Here is a 2,226-nt window from a genome sequence, read left to right as displayed (position 1 = left end):
TTACGTTACAATACAAATTCGGTTAATCAAAAATATATTTATTTGGGCAGTTCGGAGGAATCTCTTACGATGCAACAGATTAAAAATCACGCAAGAGAGGAATTAGTGGAATAAATATGTAAAAGAAAAAAGAAAAATGGACCAGAATATTCCCTCTCACACAATTTTGTGATGTTAATGTACCATGCACGGTCAATAACAAGCAAATAAAAGTTGATGGGAAACAAAGAAAACGCAGTTACGTATATAATGAATAGAACGATCATCATTAAATCCTCACAGTTGGGAGGGATATTTTTTCTTTATTTTATTTCCTGGCCTTCTTCCTTGTACATGGTCGGTTTTGATTTTATTGAAAATATAGCTAGTGGAATTTGTGGTGAAAAATGTTTGCTACATGTCCAGCACGTTCGTCCAGTACTCCTCCTCCGTTTGATCAAGAAGAAAGTCCATGTAAGATAGGTCGAAGTCGGCGTCGAGGAAGTTCTCGCTCGGTCCTTGTGAGGAGACGAAGTCAGCGTCGTCAGACGCCATGGCCAAGCATGCCTCCTCTACCAATTCTCTTCCTCCTGCGACGATCCCCTCCTCTTGCGCTACTAGTGAAGAAGAACAATTATTAGATGTCAGCAGATGGTGGAGCTGCTGCGAATAAGTAAGCAGTGCTTGTGGCGGCGGCGGCGGTGGCGGAGATGGAGGCTGGGGTTCAAGTGCTTGATGGTAATGGAAGAATGTCCGGGTGCACCTCTGGGCCTTGGTCTGGATGATGGCCATATTCTTGTCTAGACCAGCAGCAGCTGCTCCTGTTCTTGCTGCCTCCGGTGATGGATCGGAGTCGGGGGTAAGGCCGTCGTTGCCTTTCGGTTTGCATGAGGCTCCGACGACTCTCTTGCCCAAGGTTGAATTCCAGTAGTTCTTGATTTCATTATCTGTTCGCCCTGGCAGTCTCCCTGCGATCAGAGACCACCTGTGCAGCCATCCAAAAAACATGTCAATTCGACTGTTAATTAAAACTATATGTATAACCTTTTCGATATTCAACAAACAACGCGACAAGCACGCCACCTGTTGCCGAGGAGTTTGTGGAGCCTGATGATGAGTTCCTCCTCGTCGACGGATATGTTGCCCCGCTTAATGTCAGGCCGCAGGTAGTTGAGCCACCGCAGGCGGCAGCTCTTCCCGCAACGGTTCAGGCCTGCGTCACCAAACACGGAGATTAATTAATTATCATGTGTGGGTGAATCGGGAGGTTTCTCCACTTGCCTTCTCCATGAGTGTTGATGTAGGACACAAGGATCTGGTCTTCAAGAGCATTCCATGCCCCTCTGTTGAGCCCTTCCTTTGCACAGCATGGCTTTCTCCCCATCTCTAGCTCTCGATTGATGAGAGGGGGATCGAACATTCAGTCGGGATATATACTAGTAGATAGCAGGCCACTGTTCGATGGCAAGGTAGATGGCAAGGTAGTTCGACTAGATAAAGGTGTGAGTGAGTGTGTGGCCGAGGAGATAGCAATAGCATATTTAATTATGGATAGTAAAGGTGTGTTGCATTATAGTATTGCATAATAAATGAGGAAGAGCACTAGAGTTTGGTTTGCTGTACATTGATTGGCTACCGAAGGACATTTTCCCAAGTATGGAACAACTTGAGTTTGAATTTGGAGACTCAGCCTTTTCCAGTTGTTCCACTCTTTTCGCTCCATCAACTGCTAAAGATGTTCGACATCAAGACAATGGATTCTTGGTTTAAAATTGACAAGGCGAAACTAGAAGAGCAAGGTTTCCATTTTCTTCGATCACCAAGCCACCACGAATGTCAGCATCTTAATTACTTAATAAGAGTATGTCTCAGCCGGCCGAATTTGTATTTAATCCGGAAAAATGTGTCAAAAAATTCAATAGACCTTCGAACATATATACCACAAAGCCTAATTTGAGCACCTCTAGCATCAAATTACAACACGAGATTTTTTTTTCCCTCAAAAGATGATTATATTCTAATTTGATCACTATGTTCTAATTTGAGCAAGTGATTAGGGAGTGTGAGGGAGGGTATCTTTACTCTATTATAATAAATCAATTGGTCATTAGGTGAAATTTTTTTTTTCTCTCTCTATAGCCTTTTATGCTTGTGGAGTCTTTACGTAATAATAAAATTATTACGTGTAATCTGATATAACTAGTTCAAATTGCGAAAACGCCTTACAATATATTTGACGTGAAGGGC

At 43.0% G+C, this 2,226-nt stretch overlaps 1 protein-coding gene across 1 annotated transcript; it reads right to left on the bottom strand.

Annotated features, from left to right (window-relative positions):
• Positions 1 to 265: 265 nt before the first annotated feature.
• Positions 266 to 1,363, bottom strand: LOC122006201 (transcription factor MYB1-like). The gene is made up of 3 exons (XM_042561617.1): positions 1,261 to 1,363; positions 1,063 to 1,192; positions 266 to 964 (listed from the first exon to the last, which is right to left on the bottom strand). Exons 1-3 carry the CDS (start codon positions 1,361 to 1,363, stop codon positions 394 to 396), a joined length of 804 nt encoding a protein of 267 aa, XP_042417551.1. The 3' UTR covers positions 266 to 393.
• Positions 1,364 to 2,226: the final 863 nt, after the last annotated feature.

The sequence above is a fragment of the Zingiber officinale genome, chromosome 1A, assembly GCF_018446385.1.
Source record: "Zingiber officinale cultivar Zhangliang chromosome 1A, Zo_v1.1, whole genome shotgun sequence".
NCBI classification, from domain to species: domain Eukaryota; kingdom Viridiplantae; phylum Streptophyta; class Magnoliopsida; order Zingiberales; family Zingiberaceae; genus Zingiber; species Zingiber officinale.
The sequence above is the reverse complement of the archived record's forward strand: the minus strand, read 5'-3'. Positions and strand labels throughout refer to the sequence as shown.

What these genes read in the sequence shown, in the direction of transcription:
- LOC122006201 (XM_042561617.1), bottom strand. Translation starts at nt 1,363, where the DNA reads ATGGGGAGAAAGCCATGCTGTGCAAAGGAAGGGCTCAACAGAGGGGCA. An exon ending in CATCAACACTCATGGAGAAG is followed by an intron (nt 1,193 to 1,260) that starts GCAAGTGGAGAA and finishes TTGGTGACGCAG; the next exon opens with GCCTGAACCGTTGCGGGAAG. An exon ending in CACAAACTCCTCGGCAACAG is followed by an intron (nt 965 to 1,062) that starts GTGGCGTGCTTG and finishes ATGGCTGCACAG; the next exon opens with GTGGTCTCTGATCGCAGGGA.